The 26,785-nt window shown below is 32.0% G+C and overlaps 2 protein-coding genes across 4 annotated transcripts; one reads left to right on the plus strand and one right to left on the minus strand.

Annotated features, from left to right (window-relative positions):
• Window positions 1-1,055: 1,055 nt before the first annotated feature.
• Window positions 1,056-5,306, plus strand: LOC134239660 (uncharacterized). 3 transcript variants are annotated; one of them, XM_062721826.1, is made up of 2 exons: window positions 1,056-1,511; window positions 3,971-5,306. In XM_062721826.1, the coding sequence occupies exon 2, from the start codon at window positions 3,995-3,997 to the stop codon at window positions 5,171-5,173; it is 1,179 nt and encodes a 392-aa protein (XP_062577810.1). In that variant the 5' UTR covers window positions 1,056-1,511; window positions 3,971-3,994; the 3' UTR covers window positions 5,174-5,306. The 3 variants fall into 3 exon arrangements, with proteins under 3 accessions (XP_062577810.1, XP_062577809.1, XP_062577811.1); XM_062721825.1 differs by having other exon boundaries at window positions 1,056-1,504; XM_062721827.1 differs by lacking the exon at window positions 1,056-1,511 and adding an exon at window positions 2,418-2,517.
• Window positions 5,307-5,925: 619 nt separating this feature from the next.
• On the minus strand, window positions 5,926-18,926 carry LOC134239662 (protein ERGIC-53-like). Its single transcript, XM_062721828.1, has 15 exons — window positions 18,718-18,926; window positions 17,896-17,952; window positions 17,517-17,614; window positions 15,891-15,998; window positions 15,112-15,173; window positions 14,724-14,823; window positions 14,332-14,455; window positions 13,792-13,847; window positions 12,170-12,258; window positions 11,877-11,925; window positions 11,434-11,601; window positions 9,116-9,219; window positions 8,659-8,839; window positions 8,242-8,348; window positions 5,926-7,984 (listed from the first exon to the last, which is right to left on the minus strand). The coding sequence occupies exons 1-15, from the start codon at window positions 18,863-18,865 to the stop codon at window positions 7,948-7,950; spliced, it is 1,488 nt and encodes a 495-aa protein (XP_062577812.1). The 5' UTR covers window positions 18,866-18,926; the 3' UTR covers window positions 5,926-7,947.
• Window positions 18,927-26,785: the final 7,859 nt, after the last annotated feature.

Raw genomic sequence — 26,785 nt, forward strand, 5'->3', positions numbered from 1 at the left:
AAAGGTTAATTCAAAATGTGCAGAAAGCATCATATACTTATAAAAATACACATGTACATCATGTAAGTTTATCTTGTATTGCAGCCAGATGAAGATTCCGATAAACTTTCGCGCCAGTTGTGACGTATCGGAAATGACCTATGATGAAGGGAGTAGTTGTTATTGCCAATATCTTAATAATTAAAGATAGGTTCAATTCAATTGTACCTATCTTTAAATCAATTATACCTATCTTCAATTCATTGCATTTGTACCTATCTTCAATTCAATTGTACCTATCTTCACATGAATTAAAGATAGGTATAATTGAATGGTACCTATCTTTAATTCATTTGAAGATAGGTACAATTCATTTGAAGATAGGTACAATTCAATTGAAGATAGGTACAATTATTTGAAGATAGGTACAAATATTTGAATATATGTTAATTTGGCGTTCCATAGTTCCATAGTATACACAGTAAGATTTTGTATTATAATACAAATCTTATAATACAAATCTTACCGTGTATACCGGCCTTAAATCTGAATTGTTTCGTGTCAATGATTCCTGCCGACTGCCCATCTAGTGCGCCCACTTTCTTTTAGTCTTGGTCGAAAGAATTTTTTAAAGGGCCACAGCTGCTTTTGGTTCACCGATATTTTTTATGCCGCAGAACATTAATTAATCGTATGCCTGCATAATTATCTATGTAGTATAAGATAATGACTACAAGTCAGAGATAACCGATCATTAACTTCATGATATCTTATGAATGGATTCATCCCCTATCAACAATACACCAGGTACATTGAATATTACGTAATTCTGTATACGCTTCCATGCATCGGCTGGCGCACTGGTCGATAAAATACGGCGTATACAGAACAACAAAGAGCGTCCGACCGAGAAAAAGAAACAACTCGGCTCTCCGTGGTCACTGTACGGGGGAAACGGGGGATTATAGATTAAAACATATGTGTATAATATCGACATTAGGTCTAACAAAGAGTGTCGGTCAATGCTCTACATGTATCGAGTGTACATAGTGTACTAGTTGGTTAACAATACTTTGTTTATTGTATATCGAATACAAATTATGTTGAATGTATAAAGGATAGAAGAAAGGACGCACTGATGGGATAGACATATGGAATAAATACAGCGCTGTGACATTCATTATATACTGGGACTTGTGACCGTTTGACCACAACACAGTGAGTGATTCATAGTACAGGGAAACACTCGGATGTCAGTACTCCGCTCTATAACAACAAACGGAACAACTGACCGAGATAATTAATCCGACCGGTGAACTTCCGGAGAAATATAAACTGGTGCAGTCAATGTCGGCGCACTGTCCATAGAACTACATTGTCTATTTTTTTTTTACTTTCTGTTCATACAGTGAGATAATACGATTTATCATAAGCTAGCTTATCGATCGTTCCGCATTGACTACTTCCGATATAAGTGGGGAATTTCTGCAGTTTGTATCAGTCAGCAGTGATAAGCGATTTAACAGTAAGTAGTATAGTTACACTATCCTCGTCTCTCTCTCTCTCTCTCTCTCTCTCTCTCTCTTTGTGTGTGATATCCTAATGTCATATTTAGCTATAGTCTAAAAGACATTTTAAAGAAAGTAAAATTTTAATTCAATATATTATTTAAGAATATTTTAAGACACTACTTTCATTTTCGTAAATAAATTGGAAGTTCCGAAATCTCGGAAACAAATTAAGCTACTTGATAGATCTGATATGAGTTTAAGATCAAAGAATTTAGGGGTTGGAGGGGGAGTTCATTCAACTGATCTGTCCCTCACCTTAAATATAAAAAATATGGTCATGTAGTATATATTAAATTAGAATTTTTAGACATTGATTTAAATTTTGGATTTTTCACATTCATACATTATTCTATCGATCCGGTCACTTTTAACTAATTAACTACTAGTAGTTAATAAATTAATTAAGACTATCCTCACCAGCAGGAAAAAAATTATAAAAAAAAAATTAAAATACAAAATATACTGATATATGAGAAATGTAATTTGACAGACAAAAGAAAAAAAATTGAACAGTTGAGATTTGAGACAGAAGAGAATAAAATAAAACTTTTTCAAATGTTTAACTAAATTATACGTAAAAAGTACTCTACATATAGCCCTATAATAATATATTTTGGTTACTCACGTATTAATCATAAACAGTTTTTGAAAGTCATTTTTAATACCAGATAAGCTTCGTCGATGTTTATTTTGATATAAGTTTATTTATGAATCATCTACACATTATCGTTTTAAACCTCAACAAGTATTGTATGTAGGCGGTGTTTGTAGTCGGAATATCTTATTTTAATTGTCAAAACGGGAAGTGGGAGTTATACGTTCCCCTCTTGTAGAAAAGAGATATTTGAAAAATACCACTCAGAATATTTATTTTTAACTTGGAAGGACTTTTTTGAATACTGAGGCTTTTACAAACACAGTGATAAAAGATACATGTACATGTAGCTGTATTTAGCTCAATTATAAGGTAAGAGAAAGTTTTTTTTCTATAGGCTCATTTTTACAGTCGGTAATATGGTTAAGACTTCTTCTAAATTTTAATATACAGTAATAAGAAAATATTTCAATGGATTCCTTGCTTTTTTTAATACTAGTATATGTAATTATAGTATGGAAAGGAGGAATGAGTAAACATACATTGAAAATTCATAAATACATATATATTACGGGAATCGAACCCGGGACCCCTGTATTTCTAGTCAGGTGCTCTAACCACTGAGCTATGATGTCCTCAGTCCAGCCTAATTTCCTACATTCCCCCTTCCTTAAATAGTCTTCGACCCCGAAGACACAACTTCTAGGGCCCTGCCAGGAATTACTAATTTACACATACACTGTAACCTGAACAAGGCCCCCCACACTGGCAACCAAATGTAGTAGGAAAGGAGAAATGCACGAAGAAAACATATGGCTGCTCGAACCCGGGACCCCTTTCAGGTTTAACCACTGAGCTATCCAGGCCGATATCCACGGTCCGTAAAGCCCCAACTTCTACATAATCATATAAATGATCAATTTTAAGATGAATGAATACATCTGAAAGATGGTGATAGTATTAAATTGAGTAATGCGTATGTAATACGTCAAGTACAAATTTCAGTAAAACTTAACAAATTCTAAATTTATAAGAGGACATTGGGACATGTATATTCGGAACACCCCTTAAGTTCAAAAGTTCGGGGCGGGTATGCATGTATATCACCACCGTATGTTTAGAAAAAATCACACGATTAGACAGGAAATAGAATCCGGCAAGGATGAACTGGCTCTACAATGTAACATACAGGGTAAAGTCAGGGCGTGTCCAGGCCCTACAGGTCAAGTACAGGGTAAAGTTAGGGCGTGTCCGGTTGCGGGCCCTACAGTGTAATGGGTCAAATATAGGGGAAAGTCAGGGCGTGTTCGGTAGGATCGGTATGTATAAAACTGGGTGTACATACTGTCTTAATAATCAGAAACCATCAATTGATAAGGTTGACTTATTATACTGTGTATGGTCATCTCCGTGTAAATACTTGTAAGTATACCAATGCACGTTATAAATTGTTCAAGAAGATAATTATTATTCTAGACGATCTATGTAATAAATTTCATGTGTAAAAAGATTGATTAAATTTAGAATTGTCGGTTCTAAAAAAAATAAACCATTCCACAATTTCAACTATCGAGACTGCAGAATGAAATATTTTCTCATTTTCGTTACTAGTCATTTTTGAAAATTAGGCTAAGGTAACTTGTGTAATCAAAGTACTGAAAGTACTGTACATGCGCGTGCCTTCTTTGTACTTTTTTAATTAAAATTCATCTCTATGTATACGGATTGAGAAGTACTGCTTTAAGATATTTACTCAGATGTGTAATAAACTATTTCCGGAACTTTAATTTCGTTTAAACTCATTATCATTTGTTATTAATTTTAGATGTGATTTGACAGAACAACACGCATGGATAAGGATCAATGCGGAAACGGCATGTCGGCAATGACTTCGACTGAACAAGGCGCCATTGAGCTTACACGAATCAATGACATCGAGAAAACTGCAGACCACACTTCTGAATTTATCTCCAAAATTGAAAACAAAGCAGAGACTCTGTCAAAATCAAAATCAAAATCTTCTAAAAGAATAAAATGTTATCCAAGTGAGGCAGAAGTTGCAAAAGTAACAGAGGTGTTCCGAGAGAGGCTTGTTTTCACTTTTAATCGCAAAAAAGCCAAATATCAAAGGATTTTGTTGGAGTTAGGGGTGAACGCGCAGGCGCATGGCGACGAGAACGAGGACGATGATTGTGAAGATGAAATGGAAATAGTTGTCAGCGAAAAATATTCCAAGGGTCGATGCATTCGGAACTCTTTCCGACTTGGCGAGCACTACAGTTTCCGAAGGTTAATCCGAGGCATCTACAATGCTTTTCAGAGAGTGAAAGCGATGAGGCGACTGAAACCTATGGATTGCATTCCAAAAGAAGATTACGAGAGCGTACTAAATGCCGTGTCCACAGAACTCTCTATTGCGTATGAATATCAGCTCGCGATGCTTGCCGATGAAACCGAGATCAATTCAGTGGCGGATCATGCAGTACGATGCATGTTAAAATATCTGAAGTCAGATGACGCCGTATTTAACCCCTCCAACCTATTACAGGCGGTGATAGAAGATAGTCCTAGACATTCTATCAAGTATTTTGACAGGGAACTCAAAACTAGAATTGTGAAGAAAGACAACTTTGGGATGCATGTTTGTCAAAAATGGCGGCTTTACGATATTCTAAAACAACCAGGCATTCGCATCATAGACGTGGACACAGGGTCCGTGGACACAGGGTCCTATCAGTATTTCGGGTGTTTCACGCCTTTTGGTTTCAGCTGTCGGCCAGATAAATACGGTTTCCGTGGACCTTTACACATATGGAACGAAAACGAACGAAAATATACCCTAGTTCCGAATGACATGACGTCATGTGTTTCAGTAAAGCGAAGGGAGATAACTTTTAATCCAAATAATGTGCACCATAGTTACAGTCCAACACTTTGTTGTTGTCATGACGATGTAGATGTAAATGACGTCAGTGTAAGTGTTCAAGATAAAACCCCTGATGGGGTAGATGTATCTGCAGCTGAATAACGTATTCTCTTCATTAGACATTTGATAAGTCTAAGATTGTTTTGTTTTCTAGTCATCTGGCTTTTACTGTTGAATGTGAATTTATTAATTTTAGGGGAATTAAATCCTTGTTGATTTTTCAATAAAGTTTAAAAACAAATACGTAAGTGATACTTGTGAGTTATGGGACATTTTTAAGTAGTTATTGAGGGTATCAATAAATTGGATCAAACAAATTACTGATCAGCAATAAATAAATAGTCAAACCATGTTATCTGGAAATCGTGGGACTGTGGAGAAAGTTTTAGATATCACAGACTTCTAGATACGGTTAATGTATTATATTTAACGTGTACGATATTTGGCGGAAATTGTTTTTTGAAAAGTTGGCATAGATTTCATTTAGCGCATTTCTTCATTTTCTTAATCGTGTATATGTGCAAGACAATAGAGTTGTACTTGATTTAGCGGTTGCTGGGTTTCGACAAAACAGCGAAAAAGAAAACAAAGCCAAATGTAATACGTTTTTTGTAAAATACATAAAGCAAAAAAGGCCTGGAACTTCCAAATGAATTCGACATACCAATGGTATTCGAGATATAATGTTCAAGATACAGAAATTTAACTTTACTTCACATATTTTAAATAAATACTAATTACGTTTTAAACACTATCATGTGTATCTTCCTTCAACGTATGAGCAATTAACAGATATAAAATTCAAACTGTCAAACTTTAACATTGTGGCTAATAAAAACAACAAAAAATGCATGAGATTTACTGTTCTTTATTAATAAATATAAACCATTTACCAGACATGGATGAAGACATATACAATATAACACAGACAGACATGTCACAGGTAAATGTAGCACAATCACTCTCCTCTCTCACTGACTAATGGACATCATGACTAGGAAAAGGTGGGGGTGGGGGGGGGGGGCAACACACTGGGGGGTTAAAGAGGTTCCAAAATATGTAAGGCTGCACAGGACGAAAATACAGAAAAAAACAATTAAGATTTGTATTAATAACTATTTTTGACGAGAAAAGAACATTGCTTTGATTTTAAAGTTTCCTACATATAACATGAGGAGGGGGCACAAATATATAAATGAGAAAGTCTTGCATTTAAATAAAATTGTATATCTACCTTTGAAGGTTACCAAAGCCGAGAAACAAAAGTGCACACTGAAATTTCTGGGGCAGATGTAGTACCACAGAAAGATTAGTACCTTTCAAAACCATCAAGCAAGAAAAAAAATACTAGGGTTTTAATGTCAATTTCACCTGTAAGATAAAATTTCTAGATTATTAAATATCAAACAATGGTGGGAAGCTCAAAGTTAGCACCAAATCTATTGACTATTCTAAATTATAAAAATGTCAAAAGCTCTTCATTAACAAGTACATTTTGTTCTAAATCTACTCTATAAATTTTTTTTGCATAATCACAATGATTAAAAAAGATCAATTTTTAATGTTTTCCTTAAATGCTGATCAAAAAGAAGAAAAAGCACATAACTAACACTGACTCCACAAAGTTATGGATTAAGTTAAAATATTATTTTGTACTTGGGGTATTTCTCTAACATCAAGGTGGTGGTTTTATAAAAGAATTTAAATAGGAATATAAAATGTAAATGCTACTCTGAAAATTTACACGTATAGCCATTTAATGTGAAATGACAGTAAACCTCTCTCACACATGCATCAGACATTTCCATTTAAGCAATATGAAAATTGACAATGTCGCTTTCATACATGTCACATTTGATTCATCATAAAACAACATGTTATATCAATGGCTCTGTAAAAGAGAGACATTGAATATGTACTATCTCTGACCTGGAATGTTAAAATCATAATTTTTAGGCTTTTAAAAATCTTACATTCTCTACACATTCAAACACAAATACACATACATTTTCACAATTTTAAAAATTTGTTTGCAGTTTTCCAAAAAAGTTATATTCCTTAGAAAATGCCAAAAAATAATTATTGAAATTGTACAACAAATTTATGAGGAATTAGTCTTGCAATTAAACCCATGATTTATTGGATAAGAAAGAAATTTTGAATTTGATATAGAAATTAAATTTTAGTATTAAAAAAAATCTATTAAATCAGGTGGACACTGACTAATTTACAAAGTACAGTTCACAATTTCCTCTGGAATATCTATAAATGCCAGATCATACATCGCCACTGGGCAGATAATAATTATCTCAATGGCACAATTATCTCAATGCAACAAATATATAATACGACCTCAAAAAAGATCCAACATTTAATATATGTATATCTCTCTAAGTATATATTTCAAATAATTTTACAACATTCGTAATTGTTTTAGTACCTTTTGAAAATTACACTTTTAAATTTTTTTTTAAAGACACTTGTCATCAAAACAATGACCTGATAAGTACAGCCAACAAAATTACTTAGTCAGTTACAATTTAAAATCAACAACATGAGACATTAATAATTCCTATGATGAACAATACCACAACTCTATAAGTATTTACTGGTATCCTTACGGTTAATTTGGCCAATTTGTATCGTCATAACAATTTGTTAATAAATAGATTTCATTAAATGTACATGTCAACACAGTTTGGGGGATTAACTAGATCTACAAACATCCAGTAAACCTCTCAGGATGGTTCTTACTATAAGAAAGATAACTCTTGCATACTGAGTTATTGTTCTTTTCAGATCTCGCAATTTCTCCATTCTGTAAATGCACCTTATCATTTTTTAAGCTTATAACAATTTAATAAAAAACTTAGAACCTAGTAAAATTTCTTGGCTTGTGCTTCTTTGTTAGATCTGAAAGAAACAAAAATAAATAAAGACATGAAATCAAAGTAAACAATGATTTATTTTATTTAAAAGATAGTTTTCTTCAAATGTTTTTTTTATGAATTGTATGTCTTTTCTATAATTTCAAATTGCTTGGTTTTCAATTTTTGATGCACAGGAATATCTGCAGGTGATCATTTGAAATTTCCACACATCATTAAGTGTTAAAAGTGAATACTGAATGCATATAAAAATCTTAACTGTAAAAATACAGGAATACTGACCTATACACCATGTATCCCACTATAAATAGAAGTTGTAAACCTATAGCCAGGAAAAATAGCATTGGAGACACACAGTTAGCCTGGACTTCTGGGCAGTTCATCTGTCCCTAAAAAACACACAGAACGTTTTTATTATATATATATATTAAGTTATCGGAGGAAAACAAAAATTAAGTCACCTTAGAGTTATTAAAAGTTTACTTGATAGTATATAAATATCAGACATGGTAAAAAGTGCAAATGGACTTTCCCATTTAACAAGACTCAATAATCATGATAATATAATCCAACTTTACATCATATATCAAAAGGATATAATAACATAAATTTTAAGATCATGACAATGTTGTTCATAATTGCAAACTTTTCCAAATTCTGTATGAAACTTGATTTCTCCATAAAATATAATCTCCTTACCTGTGGTCTACTGGCGACGTTGGACAGGTCCGTCCTGACATAGTTCATGTTCTCGTGTAGTTTATATATAATGTTCTGTATATCCTGAGGGATTCCCCCACCCCCCTGTGATCCTCCCCCTCCACCACCCAGACTGCCCTGGATCGTACCAGCTCTCTGTTGTACATCATACATCACTTGTCTGAAGAAAAAGACAGGTAAACAAAGGTTAAGATATATAGGTATACAAGACTTTCTTGTTATCTCTGGCATTGTTCATTATCTGAGCCAGGTTGTTCAGTACATGATATCTAATTGATATCACTGGCATTACTCATGATGTAGACTTACTTGATATGTTACTGATATCTCTGTCTTTATACTTACTTGATATCTCTGGTATCCTTCATGATCTGGGCCTGGTTGTTCAGTACCTGATATCTGATTAATACATATGTATCTCTGTCTATATACTTACTTGATATCTCTGGCGTCGTTCATGATCTGGGCCTGATTGTTCAGCACCTGGTCCACCTCGTGACGTTTGATGGATTCTGGGATAATGGGAGGGGCTCCACCACCCTACATAACAATAACATCACACTGTATTGCATATATGTATTCAGTATCAGAAATAAAATTTGTTCTAGGTTTTTGCTACTAATTTCCATAATTACAAATACTTGTTTCTGCTTGTGATACACTATATTTTGGTCTGAGATATGATCATTTCATTGTTTTAAGCCATACTCCGGAGTCCACATAAAGCTCTCTCCTACCCATGGCTGCTTGATCACAAATAGTGTCGTATTCTTGAATATTTATGCCTTTCTATTGTGCCGTCATACTGTAAATCACTTTTTATTCGCGAGAACTTTATTTTCGCGCAATTACGTGAGGCAGTATGCTCGCGAAAATTTCATTCTCGCGTATAATAGAATTCCTTAAGATCATATAAAGCAATGACCACAATTCATGAAAATTTTGTCACGCTAATAAAGAGTCAATGACTATCTCACGAAAATAAGGTGTCGTGAAAATTAAGTGATCTACAGTATTCAGCCAATGACACTCTTTGTTTCCATCACAATTGAAATCAACAATTGACATCTGTTACATATAAGAAATATTTCCTACATTGCAATTGCGTATTGAAAGGTCACATTAAAGTTCATAATCTGACCATGCTTTACTCAAATTGGTCAATATTTTAAGGCGCCAGAACAACGGCCAGAATGGGAGAGGACTGTACATTTACATACTGTGAAATCATTAATTTATGCGGGGGGTAGATTTTCATTGTTTTCGAGTATGGACAGACCACCACCAAATGTAAAACTTCATACATGTATGCATTACTAAACAAGAGGCCCATGGGCCACATCGCTCACCTGAGAAGCGTTGACCATTCTGTTCTTTACCAGATTTCTCCCTTGTTATACTTAATGCATCCCACCCTACCCCACTGATCATAATTTAGACATTTTGAAATCTACACTACCCCATGATCCTTCCATGGGCACATATGTTTCAGCTTTTTTGGCCCATTGGTTCCTGAGAAGAAGATTTTCAAAGATTTTTCCTATATATTTCTATCTAAAACTTTGATTCCCTATAATGGCCCAGCCCTTCCCCCGGGGGTCATGATTCCTACAATTTAGAATTTACACTACCCCAGAATGCTTCCACATAAGCTTCACTTTTTCTGGCCCAGTGATTCTTGAGAAGAAGATTTTCAAAGATTTTTCCTATATATTTCTATCTAAAACTTTGATTCCCCATTGTGGCCCCGCCCTTCCCCCAGGGGTCATTATTTGAACAATTTAGAATCTACAGTATACCAGGATGCTTCCACATAAGTTTCAGCTTTTCTGACCCAGTGGTTCTTGAGAAGAAGATTTTCAAAGATTTTTCCTATATATTTCTATGTAAAACTTTGATACCCCATTGTGGCCCCGCCCTTCCCCCGGGGGTCATGATTTGAACAATTTAGAGTCTACACTATACCAGGATGCTTCCACATAAAGTTTCAGCTTTTCTGGCCCAGTGGTTCTTGAGAAGAAGATTTTCAAAGATTTTTCCTATATATTTCTATATAAAACTTTGATTCCCCATTGTGGCCTCGCCCTTCCCCCGGGGGTCATGATTTGAACAATTTAGAGTCTACACTATACCAGGATGCTTCCACATAAGTTTCAGCTTTTCTGACCCAGTGGTTCTTGAGAAGAAGATTTTCAAAGATTTTTCCTATATATTTCTATATAAAACTTTGATTCCCCATTGTGACCCCGCCCTTCCCCCGGGGGTCATGATTTGAACAATTTAGAATCTACACTACCCCAAGATGCTTCCACATAAGTTTCAGCTTTACTGGCCCAGTGGTTCTTGAGAAGAAGATTTTTTAATGACCCAACCCTATTTTTGCTTTTTCTTGATTATCTCCCCTTGCGAGGGGATATGTCCCTTCATTTTAAAATTTAAATTCCCCTTCACCCAAGGATGCTTTGTACCAAGTTTGGTCAAAATTGGCCCAGTGGTTCTTGAGAAGTCGAAAATGTGAAAAGTTTACAGACGGACAGACAGACGGACGGACGACGGACGAAATGTGATCAGAAAAGCTCACTTGAGCCTTCGGCTCAGGTGAGCTAAAAACATTTTCCAACCATGAATTCAAACCCCCAAAACCCATACTTTTTCCTCAAACCTCGAAAATATGACCCCACATAAATTTGTGATTTTACAATAAACAAAAGAATCCTCCATATGACGCGACTAATGAGGGTTACAGTGACTTACCGGTGACACCTGGACGTTCCCGCCGGTCAGCTGACTGACGCGAGATAAAACCATTTCCTGTCTTCCCATCAGCTCATCTAACTTCCTGTTAAGTTCCTTCAGCGTGTTGTGCATCTCGTTCTGTCCGTCAAATATCATCCTCAGTTCCCGGTCCTCCTGGGCCTCAAACTGTTAACAAAGACAAACCCTATTTAACACCATCATTCATTTATGCTATTTGTTATTAACAAATAGTTCCTAATTAGATTTTTTTCTTATTAATCCAATATTCACTTGTTATTTGTTCCCTGCAACCTTACTGTATATTCCGTTTGGATTTACAACTGATTCTCCAATAATTTATCATTAAATGGTTATCTCACATTCAACAATACTCTTTCAATTGTTTTATCATTAACCTTGGAACTGTTAACACATCAATCCAACATGACCTTCGGACTTACCATTGATTCAAATTCCCCTGGCGATTTTCCTGGATGCTGTTTTTGGTAGCTGTTAAATGTAAATATTTCTGTAAGTTAATTTCACCTGAGAGTAGAAAAGCTGATCATCATTATTTCTAAACTTATTCCATGTTCAATATCATAACTTTTATTTTGTATTTTTTGGTATTTTTGAGACATTAATGATGTGCTACAAAAGACTGCTATGTAAAAATTCAATAAATTTAATAAAGCCAGGTCCGATTTTACTCTAATTTGGAAACAGTATACAAATACTAAGGGCGACAACTCACTTTTCTTTAGCTTGTTCCAGTTCTTTGTAGTAATCGTCAAACTCTTTTTCGTATTTCTGTCTCTCCTGCTCCGGCACCTGATTGGCTGGCTGTGAAAGAAGATGACATGGAATTGGTTAATCATGTATAATATACAAATAGCTTGCCAGCTTTGTGCTTCAACTTTTCTGTTTACTTGAATGAACCCAAAAATAAAAATTAGGTTACATCAATTCAAATACTGTATAACGGGTAATTTTTACTGCTGTAAATTTTTATGAATTTCTGTTGTAATATAGTGATTTTATTTTTTACACGTTAAATTTTTACGGATTCAGCATGTCCGTTAAAATTAAAATCATGAGAGGTAAAGTTCCAGATCAATGTTTTAGCATTTTGAATGCGTTAATATACATATACATGTTTTAAATGTCTGGACAATCCGATGTAAAATAACAACAAAAGTGTTCCCGTGATAACGAGTGTCGATTCCTTCAGTGATCTTTTTATTCATTTAAATACCTTTACATATCACATGCCCTGCATTTATTCCTGTAGTTCAAATGTTCACGCATCATTATTGTTGCGCACCACGTGCCGTCTTCATTTTAATGAAAACAGAGACAACTCAAGCCATCATGATTAAGTTGACAGAATAACAGGGCTTACAGATTAAGATACATTAAAATGTCGAAGTTTTTACTCAGGGATTTTCACCCCCATTTTGGGAATGGGGCCAAGGCCCTTACTATTGGGAATTTTACGACATTTTACAACTTTTTGGGAAATTTTATAGCAAGATGTATTTCAAAAAATTAACACTTATGATAATTAACATTGATTTTTTTACTTCATTATTCAGAACTTTAATTCAGAAAATAGATCTATTATTATAAAGTTTAGCCAAGTCTCCAAACATTATGTTCATTTCATTAAGAGTTCAAGCCTTGCCATGTTTGTTTTACATAAATTTTTCAAAACTTAAAACAGGCTGTTCATATTTGGGAAAAATGCAGTGATTTTTCAATTGGGAATGGGGCCCATATTCGGCCCTACACGGGGTAGTGGAAAATCCCTGTTACTGGAAGCAAATAAGAAGAAGAAAGGGTCAAAGTCTTGAGACTTAATAATTAAGCCATTATCAGTAATTATGTGTCCCGTAAGAGGAACCAGGTAATTGACGGTGTTTGTATAATTTGTGCATTAATTAAGATTTACTTGTTTTATCCTAATCGATAATCATTGAAAAAGTTCCCCAAAATACCAACAAGTGTCAGTACTAATTCTGTAGCCTCCAGGTACTTGGCTAAATGGCAATGATATCATTGAAATACTATCATAATACGATGTTCAAATTTAGGCGAGGCGTATATTACTTCTGTGAAATTTTACATGTTTAATTTTTACAGATTTCTAAAACTCGTAAAAATTAGTAAAAATTAGCAGCACGTAAAAAATACCCGTTATACGGTATGTGGCTTTTTATGTTTTCTAAATTATCTACGTGTATCTAGGTAAATTTATGCAAACATATTTGCTTTGCATGAAAAGTTTCACATCTATTGCAGTTAAAATGATACATGAAGTAATTTTTCAATTTCTCAGTTGCAGTATCGCACTATAATCTGAACAGTTGTACTCACCTGTTCATCTTGGGAATGTAGAGAATGGGTAAGGAAGGCAAGAACATCGTGATCATCTACAATACAATAATCATATCTAACATGTCAGTCTGAATTACATCCTTAAGAATAATTATACATTATTAAAACAGTTGATGATTTTACGTTATACATGTATGTACTTTTGAAGACTTCTTTTCCTCTATAGAATTTTAAGAAATAAATACATCATTTGATTAACCAATCAAATTTCCTTTCTGAATCAAACATAAATACACTCAGATAATAATATAATATTTCAATATTTTCCCCTAAGCTTCTCCCCCCCTTTTATACCTCCGTTAGAGCAAGTTAAACTTGACAGATAATGATATTTCTTATCAGATACTAAAAAAAAAAAATGCCTTCTTTTGCCTCTCCCCACTCTTACTTTTATTCCTATTACTTAAATATCTTCTAAATATCTGTCACATCTGATATTTAAATAGTGAATAAAAGAAGGACAATTTAAAAGTAACCTACAAAGTTAAACACAGATTGTCAGTGTTAACAAATGTTTACCTGCTAGTCCACCGGTGGCAGCTGTGACACCAAAGTACCCACTGTCTGGTAGATTAACATTCTCCTGTCTCAGGCACAGCTCAAAATCGTCCTTGTTATTGGTCAGACCATTGTTCACAAATACCTGGGAAAAAAGGATTTACAATGATGAGTACACAGGGAAACATCAAGGAGATTTTCAAAGTATCCATGTAACTTTCTTTGCAGACAGGATATCAATTTTTTTCTAACAAGAAATTAGTTGTGAAGGTGTACATAAAGCTATAAATGCTAGGAGATATAGTAAAATAAAATTAAAAAGAAATCTTGAGAAGGCAAATCATATCACTACATCCAGCTTAGCATAATTCAGATCATTATTGCCTGGTGTTTTATGGAATTTTATTACTCACTGTAAGGATTTTGTTGTAGTACTCTATCTTGACTCTGACTGGGTACGGCTTGTTTCTGAAATCACGTAGACATCCACCAAGCTGTTGCTGGGAACCATCACTGAAAAGGTGACATAAAAGGAGTGATAATGATTCAGTCACTGAAACCTCACTGTACTAAATTATATGTGGTAACGTTGTTTTCTAGCCTGACATGACATTTTATGTCACATGATCAAAGTTACTCGCATGATCATTTTAGTCAGAATTTATTAGTTAGAAACATAAATCCACATTTCCTAAGAAAAAAATATTGTTTAAGTGATTATAAATATTTCAGATTTATGATAGCTTTCTCTGCCCTTTGATTGTTAACCCTAATCGCTACCATAGTCAATTAAACCCTCACCTCTGGTGGTCATACTGTTGAGTTCCATCGTTAACCATTGCCATAATGTATGGGTTGTTGTGCTGCAGGAAAAATTAAATTAATTAAATTTTAATCATTAACATTTGTTAAAACTCATTAAAAAAATTTGATTAAAACAATCAACAGTACATGTATTACTGAATGGTAAATTAATGGTTGTCTGCTTTTTTATTATGTTCTTTAGAAAAATTTTTCTCCTTAGGCCAAGCTTAAAAAATTCTTCGTTTGCAGTTGCCGACCTATAGTTTTTAGACAGGGTAGGTAGTTAGGCATTCTTTTTTTTTTTGAAATTTTTTTTCTTCAGATTTTTGTTACCCGGTAGATGATTTACATAAAATAGATTTTTTCATATGCCTACTATACATGAATAAAGCTCCACTCTTCACATGCTCTTGGTATAAACTACTGATTGATAAAGACAAAAAGTGAAACAGTTTCAATATCCTGAAAATTTGGGAAAAAAATAATATTACAAAATGGCTAAAAAAAAGTTTGGGTCGGGTGTATTTTCAGTGGGTCAGTAGGCAACTGCAAACAAACAATATTTTATTTTAAGCCTTATTTGCATACTGTCATTTGTTGTTTCAATCAAACACGTGGTACTAATGGCCACTGAGCAGTAAGTAACTTATTTGTTCCCGCATCCAGTGCAACATGTTCTACTATACATTTGTATTTGGTCTTGAAACTTCATGAAAGTTTGATTCCAGGCACATTAACACATTCAAGTAAATTAATGATAAGTACAAAAGTATTACCTGTCCGTCATTATCAAAGGAGTCCATAAACACACCCAGTCCCCTCCACATATCCTGGTTCCCAAAAACTGGTCCCTCCTGACCTTTGTCCTCCGTAAACCACACACCCTGTCAAAAATAAATGTATTATAAAATACAGCTGAACTTCATTATCTTGAACAACATGGATATAATGAGGTGATTTGGAAATCCCTAACACGTTTTCTGTATTCTAGTTTCTATCTTGGATATCTTGAAGTTTCTAAGTCCCATTGATTTTGAGATAATAAGGCTTGACTCAACCTTATATTTTATGTGTCAAATTATTTTTGTTTTGTAAAATGTGTTTATTGTACAGTTATTTTGACAAAAGTACCAAACAAACTTTTGTGTTTTGATTTATGCAGCAGTACAAATGCTGATAAGGCTTCATCGTTTTTTTAAATATAATATTTGTAGAAAATTGTTCCTATTGAAAAGACAACAGAGTATTATGCCATTGATGCTTACATTATGTACATGCAGTCTGACAGAATTAAACAAAAATACATGTACTGACGATGGGAAACATATGTATATATACATGTATTGCTATCTCTAAATTGTACATGATGCATCTTTTTTAAAAATTCTTCTGCAGTGTTGTATTTGGCATATAGTTCTACACGTATAAAGCTTATGTTATTTTTGTTTATCAAAACAGTACTGACTTTAACTTCTGCTTTGAAAAAACAAAAAGCTAATGATTTTGTCTATGTAACATAAGCAACCTCTAGGCTTTAATTTAAATGGTCACAAAAACACTCAATTTTCCATATCATTTATGACACAAATTCCATTTTCAATAAGAATAAAGTATACTGATTTGAATCTCATTAATCTTGAAGATTATGAGGATAAAATCTGTGTAAATTTTAAATTCATTGCCCTTTCCCTAAAAACATTGTATTATTATACAGGATTAGTCTTAATTTATTACTTTGAGTGTAAAAAATCTGTGATAAATGTTGTATTATAATACCCTCAGGCCTTAAGAATATCTTCATTATTCAATCTCAATGTAAGTAACAGCATTAGGAAGTGAACAGTCTTGTATATTTTCTGTCATTTATATAGTGTATAAAGACTTCAGGGCAAATCTTGCTCAAGGTCATGATTTTTGTCAAGGAAAACAATTATAATTGATTTCTTAATTTCAAACCCATGATTCACAATGTAAGATGTACCAGTAATTTTTCCTTTATCTTGAGATTTAAAAATTATTTAAAATTGTAATCACTATATTTTACAAGCTGTTTTTCATGGAATATCTTGATGGATCAATTCTATTACTAACTAGAATTACTGAACACATTTAGAAATATCCTTCATAAACAATAGAATAAAACTGTTGTATCTGACTGGTAAAAAAATTATATCCTATCTTGATGTAAAAATCTACAAACATCTCTGACTCTCAACCTAAAGGGTATAGATTTAAGTGAAGAAGTTTCCCTGATTGTATCAACACATAACCTACTCCTTCAATGTAATCAGGATCATGGATAAAATCTGCTTATTTCTTTTTTTTATTAAAGAGATAATCTGTGTATTTTGCAGTGAAAAAGCATAAAAAATTTATAAAAGGGAATGAACTAAAAATTTTACCAGTCCATCTGCACCAACTCGGCCTCGACCTGTGACCTTGAAGACACATTCCACTGACCACTGGTTAAAGTTAGTTTTCAGATTTGTCCACACCCAACCTGTAATTCAATAAACTTAAGATTTACTCAGACTTAAGCTTTACAAAACTTTCAGTGTATATAATTGCCTATAAGTCTTTCCGCCTATAAATTGGTTGTATTTAGTAAGCTTATATATCAGAGGGACTGACCTCATATAATACCATTCTTTGTGTAGCTTGCCTACAATTCGGACGAAGAATTCTGGACTCCAAAAAACTTACATTTGCTTTCTTGTGTCAATAAATTTAAGGACAAATGTAAAATTTCAATCATTCGTGAAATAAACAGCATTTACTTACCTCTCTTGCTTCTGATAGAGGGCGCCAATCTAATGTTATCATCTCCAGCGATGGCATCTGAAAATACAAGATATTAGGTCTTACATAAACGGAGGGAAATAAAACAAGGTCTCAAATACAATGTTTATCAGTTTGCCCTGATAATTTAATTTCATATCATTAGTTTCTACCCATGATGCATTGAATAGAACCTTAATCTTCTCTCTTTGCAATATCAGCTTAATCCAACATAAATTTAATGATTCAAAGGGTCATTCAACATAAAATGTTGAGTTCTAAGAATTTGTTTTGGGTTGAGAATTTAAAATAAACCAAAAGGTCATCATCATGTTGACGTAATTAATATAATTTTTTTTTACATGATAAAGTCTACAAAATGAAATGTAAAACACTTCTTTTTTACTTTTAGTGAAGGGGGAGTGTTGTTGACATCTGTTTTCACAAATTAATTTAAAAATGTGGAAATATCTAACTTGGAAATAAATTTATTTATTGTAGTTTATGAAAAAGAAAACAAGACCAGGTGTTTAAATGTCAAGGAGATTTGATAAGGACGATTCAAGTTTAAGAGAAAGTTTGCAATGATCTGCAACTTCTGCCATATGCTCGAGCGGAGTGTTTTATTTTAGCAACGAAAGCATTCATTACTTTCAAAATCTCTCAAAACTTAAATTTACATTATTTAAATCAGAATAAAATGACCGCTTGCATCAAATTTAGAAAATTGTACCGGCATATGTTATTGTTGACATGCAACACGTGTACATAAAGTACCAGCCAACCAGAACGCGCTGAGTGTAACTTACGGAAAATAAATCTTACCTCCTCCGTAATCCCAGAAAGGGATGCTTTTGTTGCTCTGGGTCAGGTGGGGGCCCTTAAAGCTGTATTTGTATTCAAATCTAGGCTTCAGTTGCGCTCCATAAGCTAGAAAAATTAAAGAACACGCAACTACCACTGTAGACAGCATCGCGCTTGACGTTCGCTAAAACTGTAACGGAAGGAAAGTACAATGCGCCGTCTAGCGTAAAGCAAGGGAGACAACTCCTATAAACAGAAATTTCCTAAGGGCGGATCGAATGATTTTTTTTTTTTGGATGAATGAATTTTCGGCCTGCCTAATTGAAGACCTACAGGTAATTGAAGACCTACAGTAGACCTACGGAAGACCTACAAAAATGGGGGATATATACAGCAAAACTGATATAATATTCCGGTTAAGCATGTCCTAAATATGTAAAATACACAAAAAAGTTTTATAAAAAGAAGTTTTAATGTGTATTTTTTAAGCTCGGTAAAGGGAACTATTTCTTCTCTTAGACGACCTACGGAAAGAACGATAACTCTGGCTGACTTGTCTTGTAAACAACACCACGCTCATTTATATTGTGAAGTTTATAGGAAGAATTGTATATGTATATGACATAATAAAAAAAAATGCAAATGATTTTGTTGAGTTTTTCAATTATGAATTATGATAAAGAAATCAACTGGATGATGAATTTTGATGAAGTTAAAAATATAAATAATTATCATGATTATTTCATTTATCAAATTAATATTCTACTTGAAATCTATGGTTAATATTTAATAAATATTGCAATTCTTTTAATATGTTTTATGGGATAAATATTAATATTCAAGTTCAAATTATTGATATGTATGCTGTGGATTTGTCTCAATTAACCAATGTTACTCTGTACTAAGGGCTTCGATCTTCACAAATTTGTTGTATACACAGACACCCTGAGGATATATCCGTGTTTTGATTGTAATTATCAACACACCCCACTTGCTCTGATGAATGTTAAAACAGAGTAAAAAAAAATAAAAAAAATATTTATTTTATATCTTAAAAATGCTAGCAAGAATAAACAAATAAAATTATTGTGCATTTATTCTGAATATAACTTACTAAAATGAATTATGTTCTGAATTTTTTTTTTAATATTCAAAATGGTCATCTTTTTTCAATATAACACATTTATATGACAATATTTAATAACTTAATTAAATGTATATTTGCAGATAACATGCTGTGTGCCAAGAAATAGGCACTATTATATGAAATATGAAACATAAGGTTTTATTTCTTTTACATTTTGAGCCAAAATATATATGTACATTATATCAATCTTGAAGATACCAGGTGTACCATTCAATAATTAAATTAAAAGAAAATACACACTTTTCAAAATTGAATAAAATAATAAACACGCATGTTATCACACATAAGAAATGCATGCATATTTTTAAAAAAAAATTATGATGCTTTGACTCGGGGGAAATAAGATTTTGAAAGTGATTATGTCTGTGTTCTTCTTGAAAAATTACTTCAAATTCTTTTAACTGCAATTTTAAAATTTTCATTCTCTACATAAATACAAATCTTATAAAAAATTTCCAGATGTTATAAATGACATTACTAGGTATTATTAATAACAAGAACACAAATCATTTATGAATTTTTATTAATGATCAACAATTCAAACCTGAACTAAATATTATACTCATCTATTTATAAACACATATTAATACTAAATATAACGTATATACAAGTGTATACATGTATTTATAATGATTTTATGATTGACATAATATATAATGGTATTATAAATCATGTACAGTGTTTACAATTTTACTGATTTTAATAACTAATTTTTTTTTAAACAAAATAGAATTGTTTCTGACTGAATATTGCATTTTATTATTATTATTATTATTTTTTTTTTTATCTTTGATGTATGTAAATATAAAGTATCTCCAATGGTTTTTTCCGACCTTTAACATTATTTTTTATTTACATTTTTCTGATAATTACATTTTCTTGATATGTTTTGGTGAACAGCTGTTTTGTTATTTACGCGAGTTATCGTTCTTGCTGTAGGTCTTCTGAGAGAAGAAATAGTTCCCCTTACCGAGCTTAAAAAATACACTTTAAAACTTCTTTTTATAAAACTTTTTTGTGTATTTTATATATTTAGAGCATGCTTAATCAGAATATTATATCAGTTTTGCTGTATATATCCCCCATTTTTGTAGGTCTTCCGTAGGTCTTCTGTAGGTCTTCAATTACTTGTAGGTCTTCAATTAGGCATTCCCGAATTTTTAGCATACTTTTTTTTTCCTACAAAAAAGAAAAGTTTTGACAAAATTTAGAAATAAATAATAATCAAAATTAAATTAAAATAAATGAATAAATAAATAGATAAATAAATAAATAAAATAAAAATAAATAAATAAATAGATAAATGAATAAATAAATAAATAAATAAGGAGAACCAAATAAATAAATCAAAGTACTGATAGTACTGGGAAGCGCTAAGCATGGTTACAATAAGCATGTATTACAATAACAACGTTTTTAAATATGCAAAAAAAAAAAATTAACAGAGAGAATCTAATTTACTATCTCTGTGCAATTTTTTAATGCAAGTGAGTTACTTTTATAACTTTTCTTTGTTTGTCACACCAAAGGGCAGTAACACACTTACCCGTCCGGACAACAAGATTACTTGTGCAGCATTGTGGGTCCAGGTTTCTGCGATAAAATTAGAAAATTTATATCAATGTTACAGTACGATTTTTTTCTTCTGACTCACTCATTCAGATTATGTATATAGCTCTACATTAGCTGGAAAGCTTGGGTTTTTTTTGGGGGGGGGGGCAAATTTTGAATACCTAAGATGTTGCTGAAAACATTCTAGAGAAATTTTGAACAATAAATCATTCTCCTCTCAAAAATATTATTCGTACTTACTAAAATTCAAAATTGACGGTCGGCGACCGTGTCTGCCTTTGTTATAATCGGCCGCATAGGTAATCGATGTATTGGGTGTTGTATTTGAAAGTGCACGGGGAGAAATGAGATATTATTTTTTATTTGTTCCATTTAAAACATCCTTAATGATAAAATAGAATTAGGATTAAGAATAAAAGATTTTTAAAATGCCTTAAAATTTTGTTTGAACTGTTTTTATTTAGTCATAGATATTTATGAAGTTACAATTTTTATATAAACGGTTTTAAATAAAAATCCTTGCATGGCAACTTGTAATATATACATGCAATCAATAAAAGTTACTGCGTATACAAATAATGAATAGAAATTGAACTTTAAATTTTGTATTGAATATAGTTACAGTTGAATAACACAACAATACTTTTTTTTTTCAGTATTTCTCATTAATTGTGATACCAATCCCTATTCGTGCAGTATCTTGATATCAACATTTAACAAAAATCCCAGAAGACTTTACTTCTTTTTTTCATTACATTGCTACAATTTTGGGTATAAGGATATTGCATTAAATTTTGTCTTTTTGATAAAAATAAAACCCATTCTTATCCTTCATCTCTGACTCTCACGCACATGAATTATAATTAATTTGTACCAAAATTTAAAAACGTTTGACCATTATTTTTCTCGTGCAATATTTGAAGCTGATTTGTCAATATTTCTTTTTAAAATAAAAATGTTTAATTAACTACTAGTATACTCTTCTACTTAAAAATAAAAATATATCATATTAAAATTCGTGAGTATTTTCCTTTGAATCATTTTGGCGGAATTACTTTAAAATGCTTTATTTTTTTTCTTCACTATGTAAATCATGCTAACAAGAATGAAATAGCCACAACACCCAAGCGTTCAGTCTAAAGGAATTTTCTGCATCAAAATCCATGTATTTTAAGACAGATAAAGACTACATAGAAAACCTAGTTAAACTTTTATTTTAATGGAATCGTACATGTACTACTAACAGATTTGATCCAATTTGATTTTTAGAAACTCATTGAAACTTTTCAATACACGTGCGCATTAAATGTTTTTTCGGTACTTGTATTAACTTTTTCGAATTACATCGCAGAAATAAGATATATGACATAATTGGTGTTTGCCAGTACTTATTGATATGCACCATATTGTTCAGAGATAAGATCCGCCGAATTTCCTTACATACGAAAATTAATATCAACTGTACTAATTAACACCTATTATGATAACTCCTACAATAAAGTAGCCTATAGAGGGTCGGGGATTTCCAGTTGTATATTTTTAGACGACTTGGTACAGTTACATAACTTGCTCAGTGGCTCTGTATTTCGTAAGCTTAGCGTTGTATCACTCCACGAAATTGAGTTCGTCGTTTTGAAATCGAACATAATATACAACATTTATTTTAAAAAATATAATCACCTTTAAAAAGAACCATATATATTATACCACGGAGATAATTAAGGTCAACAATAGGAGCCAATGTAAAGGCATTATAGAACTCCATTTGTTTACATAATTATATCATTAATCATAGAGGGCGCGTTAGGGGCGCGTTCAAAGATCTTAGTGGTAGATGGAATTTAAGTACAGAAACGAATTTAGAACAAGAATTTTGCTAGCCTAGCAGCCACGTAAAGAATTTGTATTATAAATATTTATGCTAAGTGATAATTTGTAACAGAATTAACAGTTTACAGGTAGACGAGCTGTGTTTTCAAAACGACTGAGTATGTAGCATTAAACTACGCGTAAGTTTACTGGCAACTATCGTACTGAACGCAGCCACATATACGGCCGGTAGAGGTCGTTGATAAAAAGATCATGCAAATCATCATGGAATCTGAAGACACCCTAGTAATCGCTTGCGCATGCGCGCTTAGCGCTTAAAAAGGACAACCAAGTAAATAAATAAGGGCAAACAAAAATGTAAACTAGATTTCAAACACATATATTACTGATTGCATGATGCGGTGAAATAAAAAATAAATTTAAAATATATAGAAAAACAAGAAAAGAAGTTAGTACCCGTTTCATACACATGTATGTTACGGAATTTTTTTTTTAAATAGGATACACAATATATGTTTTTGATACAAATTAAAAAAAATCTTTCAAAATACGAGGGGTGATCAAAAAGTTCGCACACTATCTCTATCAGATTAGAATGAAATTCAGTACACAAATATATAGCCATACACAAGTTCTATAAATAGCACATGCTGAATAAAGTTTTTCTCCTTGTTTGTGACGTCACAATGTGAAAATGACGTCACTATTTAGGTCACTTGTGACGAAAAATGGTTGTCTCAGTCGAACTCGTTTAACAAACGATTGTACAATTTATTGTATATCTTAGAAATCCATCTACAGTAGCATATAATAATTTTTAGACAGTTTATTGAGATATATTAGTTCCTATAAATTCAATTAATGATTGGATTAATCGTTTTAGTGAAGGAAGGCTGATAGTTAAAAATGATACTTGTCATCTTGACCAGTGAAAGCAAGTTTGAAAAGATATGTATTTTAATTAAGCAATTTGCAACCAAAGACCTCAAATTAGCACTTTGAAAAATAGTTGAATATTTGAAAAATGATATAAGTGTAAACCTTGGTTGTATACATGTATTAAAAGAAGACAACACCGGTTTCAAAGTTCAGCAGGTTATATATTATAATATTTCCAACTCATTTCACACATAGGAAATAGGATATTCCCGATTATTAAGATAATTGGCCCTGTAAAATAATGTACAAAACCTCAGTAATGTATACAATAATCAAGTGTTCATATTATATTACAAAACACTAATTATAAAATAGTTTCTCACTGAAAATACGTATCTGAACGCATTTACTCAATATAGTTATAGTTTAAACACTTATAAATTTAATTTATAAAGTGATCTCCACTGAACCTATTTAATTATGAAAGTTTAGCGATAAAATCAAACAATTATTTACACTTACATTTACAAATAGTATTTAACAAACGACTTACCAAAATTATGGAATTTAGGCTCTCCAATTATCTAGTAAATTTATCTAAGTGCTGTGCTGTTCTAAAAGAATTAAATATGCAAGTTTTAACTACTGGAAAATGCAGAAATCTTATCCTGAAACAATTCTCAAACTTCAAAGATAAAAACCAAACAAAAAGTCAAACATACCATGACTGAAAATCCAAAATCCTCTAAAGTAAATTAAATATAGACACAACCTGCTGATACCACAGCACTGGACAAAAAGTGACCAACACCCCAAAGAATTCAAAACCTATCTATGGTCACTAGTCATGTGATATTAATAAACCAATCGCTCAATAGAGTTTTGGCGGGAAAATAATTAATTTAACAAAATTGTAAAATAAATCAACACAAACACTTTTAATAACTTTGTAATTTTATATATATGTAAAACTTCTATTTACCTACCTATATTTCATAATTATAGATGCATAAAAATAAAAACACAATTTTAAAGTTATATACACAAAATTCTGCTATGCTACATAAGTATAAAATACCTAAGATATCGTTTATTTAAGATTTTAAACATATTAGATATGATAAAAAGGATGCACCCATTCTCTATCCACCTTGAATAAAGGTCTCTCCTGAGACAGATTTGTGTTTTAATGGTCGCCATGCTTATTTTTGGAAAGGATATTATTATCAACTAATTCTGTTGCCGAGATATGACCATTTCCTACAAATGAAATGTTCTTGTCATAAAAATTAATTCACATGGAAAGAAATATAAAACTCAGAAAATTCTTTCAACTTTTGTGACAGAACGCTACAGAGGGGGTCACGTGACCGCCGATATCACGTGATTCGCGTATGCTCAGAACGGTGGTTGATGTGCATTAAAATCGGGGAGGATTAATTTAAAATATAATCAACATTAAAACCAAATATTGTTTCTTGTATGGAAGTTATTCAATTAGTTTGCAAACTTTTTGATCACCCCTCGATTAAAAAAATGTTGAAATAGCATTTTAAAAGCTGAGTACACATAATATGATTAGAGTAAAAAAATATCATATTTTTTATCTGACATATCATATTTGACTTTCATGAAAAAAGAAGTAAAATGTGTACCACAACATCATATTGATGTGATTTACTAAAAAAATGGCAAAGGACACTGAAACTATTTTTTTTGCCTCATACTGTTTTCAAACACCACACTGCGATTCTAAAATATTTCCTATCGATATTGTAAAGAAAAAAGTATTTTAAAGTTAATTTGACATCAAGAATGATTAATGATAATTTATAGCTTTTCATAGGAAAAATGAAAAGCTTGATCACTTCAGTATATCCTGCTGTACTTGTAACTAAATAGTATGAGACACGAATTGAAATGAAGAAAGACTAAATAATTTGGATATTTTTTTAAAAAAGTATACAACAAAGAAAAATAGATAATGTAAACAGACTTCATTATTTGGGTTAAATTTTTACAGTGTGCAAAAATAAAGAAATAGATAAAACTTGTTATGTATACATATTTTGGTAACTTCAGCAGACATGTTTATTGCATTGAAGAACTGTTTGTCGACCTGATCTCCAAAAACCAGACAAATATCGTCATTTAGAAACTCAAGCATCTTCTTAATGTCATCTTCAGAGTTCTTGTGTGTACAATCAGAATCATTTTAACAAAATAACTTTGCAAACGAGCGATGACAACGTAAGTAAATTTCAAGTTCCATTTTTATTGAAAAAGCAGATGTACATGATTGTAAATCATAACAAAAAAGCCCGGACTTTGATTTATCGAGTGGAATGGTTATGTATAAAGTTTGGAAGAGTCGTAATTTTCTTTTAAAGCTGTATATTTTTGTAAAATCTTCTAATTTCAATTTTCTCAAAACTTCCATGGAATTTTTATGCATCAACATCTGATTAAATGTCTGATTACTGGTACTTAGTCCCCTCTTATTTAACTGAATGTCACGGTTAGTTTTCTTTCCGTGCCATAAATAAATTAATTGAAATTTTTACAAATTTAAAAATATCTGTAAAATGGAAGTTGATGATGAAATAGTAAAAGTTTTGATATTAATGTTATCAACATATTATTATGTAGTTTGTACACGCA

Source organism: Saccostrea cucullata, unplaced genomic scaffold, assembly GCF_032062105.1.
Source record: "Saccostrea cucullata isolate Sc308-1 unplaced genomic scaffold, CSIRO_AGI_Scuc_v1 ctg1134, whole genome shotgun sequence".
Lineage (NCBI taxonomy): Eukaryota > Metazoa > Mollusca > Bivalvia > Ostreida > Ostreidae > Saccostrea > Saccostrea cuccullata.